Source organism: Scyliorhinus torazame, chromosome 11, assembly GCF_047496885.1.
Source record: "Scyliorhinus torazame isolate Kashiwa2021f chromosome 11, sScyTor2.1, whole genome shotgun sequence".
NCBI lineage: Eukaryota > Metazoa > Chordata > Chondrichthyes > Carcharhiniformes > Scyliorhinidae > Scyliorhinus > Scyliorhinus torazame.
Window position 1 is genome coordinate 114,394,332 of NC_092717.1, and position 2,379 is coordinate 114,396,710.

At 48.1% G+C, this 2,379-nt stretch overlaps 1 protein-coding gene across 1 annotated transcript; it reads left to right on the top strand.

The window, feature by feature from the left end:
• Nucleotides 1-918: 918 nt before the first annotated feature.
• On the top strand, nucleotides 919-1,359 carry LOC140385935 (rho-related GTP-binding protein RhoG-like). The gene has a single exon (XM_072468587.1). It carries the CDS (start codon nucleotides 919-921, stop codon nucleotides 1,357-1,359), a length of 441 nt encoding a protein of 146 aa, XP_072324688.1.
• The last annotated feature ends 1,020 nt before the right edge of the window (nucleotides 1,360-2,379 follow it).

Here is a 2,379-nt window from a genome sequence, read left to right on the forward strand (position 1 = left end):
CCTTGTGACATAAGAATGTTATAGTCAGGGTCTTGGAGCATCCTCAGGTATTGTGAGGTAAAAAAGGCCATTGCTGTAATCTGAATTTTATGGCCTTGGGCAGTGGAACATGTCAACATAACAAAGAACAACAAAGAACAAAGAAAAGTACAGCACAGGAACAGGCCCTTCGGCCCTCCAAGCCCGTGCCGACCATGCTGCCCGTCTAAATTAAAATCTTCTACACATTCTGGGTCCGTATCCCTCTATTCCCATCCTATTCATGTATTTGTCCAGATGCCCCTTATATGTCACTATCGTCCCTGCTTCCACCACCACCTCCTCCGGCAGCGCGTTCCAGGCACCCACTACCCTCTGTGTAAAAAACTTGCCTCGTACATCTCCTCTAAACCTTGCCCCTCGCACCTTAAACCTATGCCCCCTAGTAATTGACCCCTCTACCCTGGGGATAAGCCTCTGACTATCCACTCTGTCTATGCCGTTCAGAATTTTGTAGACCTCTATCAGGTCGCCCCTTAACCTCCATTGTTTCAGTGAGAACAAACCGAGTTTATTCAACCGCTCCTCATAGCTAATGCCCTCCATACCAGGCAACATCCTGGTAAATCTCTTCTGCGCCCTCTCTAAAGCCTCCACATCCTTCTGGTGGTGTGGCGACCAGAATTGAACACTATACTCCAAGTGTGGCCTAACTAAGGTTCTATACAGCTGCAACATGACTTGCCAATTCTTATACTCAATGCCCCGGCCAATGAAGGCAAGCATGCCTTCTTGACTACCTTCTCCACCTGTGTTGCCACCTAAATGAACAAGTGATTTTGATTCAGACAAATATTCTTTGCAGCTATGCAATCCTGTAATTTGCAATCTTACAATTTTATTTCTACAATCCTCCATTGTTTAGAGCAAGATGTCTTAATGGACTGGCGAAAGGAGCATCATTTTCTTTGGAACACTGCGGGTCAGGAGGAGTATGATAGACTCAGGACTTTGTCCTACCCCCAGACCAATGTCTTCATCATCTGCTTCTCCATAGCTAGTCCCCCATCGTACGAGAATGTCCGCCACAAGTGGCATCCTGAGGTGACCCACCACTGCCCAGATGTGCCCATGCTCTTGGTGGGCACCAAGAAGGACCTGCGGAACGACCCGGAAACCATCAAGAAGCTGAAGGAGCAGAGCCTGGCACCGATCACGCAGCACCAGGGCAACGGGCTGGCCAAGCAGATCCAGGCCGTGAAGTACATGGAGTGCTCAGCTCTCAACCAGGAAGGAATTAAAGAGGTGTTTGCCGAGGCTGTGAGAGCTGTGATTAACCCAACTCCGTTGAAAATCAGAAAGCCCTGCGTACTCTTGTGAGGATGGTTTCTCCCCCCGCCCCCTCACTCTCCCCTACCCACTCCCACCTTGATTTGCCGCACAGTCAGGACATTTGTGATATCAGTGACTCTGGAATATCACTAACGCTCGTTGGGAAGAAATCTGCTTCGTCCAGTTTGAAAAGGATTAGCCAGATTGATGTCTCCAATTGGACTGGTTCCTATTTTCCCCTCCCTCCCGCATCAATCAAACATCCAGGAAACATTTGAGTATTTTGGGATGAGTGTGGGAAGGGGTCCTCATTGCTGTCCTTGTCCCCTCCTCACTTTGCTGAGTAGGCTGACCCTGTGGATCCTCCATCCTTTGGCCTCCCCTCCCCAGAGCTCATCCCAGCTGGGCATTCCCTATATTCCTTTTCCTGGAATAACACGTTCCTGAGGGATTGTCCACATCTCCCTGTTGGATGAGTCCCACCTTTTAGCCGTAGTAAAATGGATTGGCCATGATAAATTGCCCTTAGTGTCCAAAATTGCCCTTAGTGTTGGGTGGCGTTACTGGGTTATGGGGATAGGGTGGAGGTGTGGGCTTGGGTAGGGTGCTCTTTCCAAGAGCCGGTGCAGACTCGATGGGCCAAATGGCCTCCTTCTGTACTGTAAATTCTATGATTTTGATTTTAGCTGTACCGTAAAATGGGCAAACATGGATCAGCTCCCTTGATACATCTCTCCCAATTTTCATTCTTATTGAAGTGGATGGAAATAAAAACATCAGCCGAATGCAAGGTCACTCAAAAGAAATGATGTGGATTTAACTAATGTGTTTTCTGATGAGGTAGCAGACACGGTTGATGGGATAATAAGGTTGCTATGGTGTTAGTGGCCTTCAGAAAGGCTATTGATCACTCTGCTCCCAATCTCAATCACAATGATCCCTTGCTTTCTCGGCTTCTCTGCAGTCCTTACCACCGTTGACCGACATCATTTTCCTTCAATTCTTCCCCCTCTCTGTCTAGCAGTGGGTTTGTCCTTACTTGGTTCCACACTTCTTGAGTGAACCATA

Excerpts from the sequence above, each read along its gene's own strand:
- LOC140385935 (XM_072468587.1), top strand. The coding sequence starts at position 919 with ATGGACTGGCGAAAGGAGCATCATTTTCTTTGGAACACTGCGGGTCAG.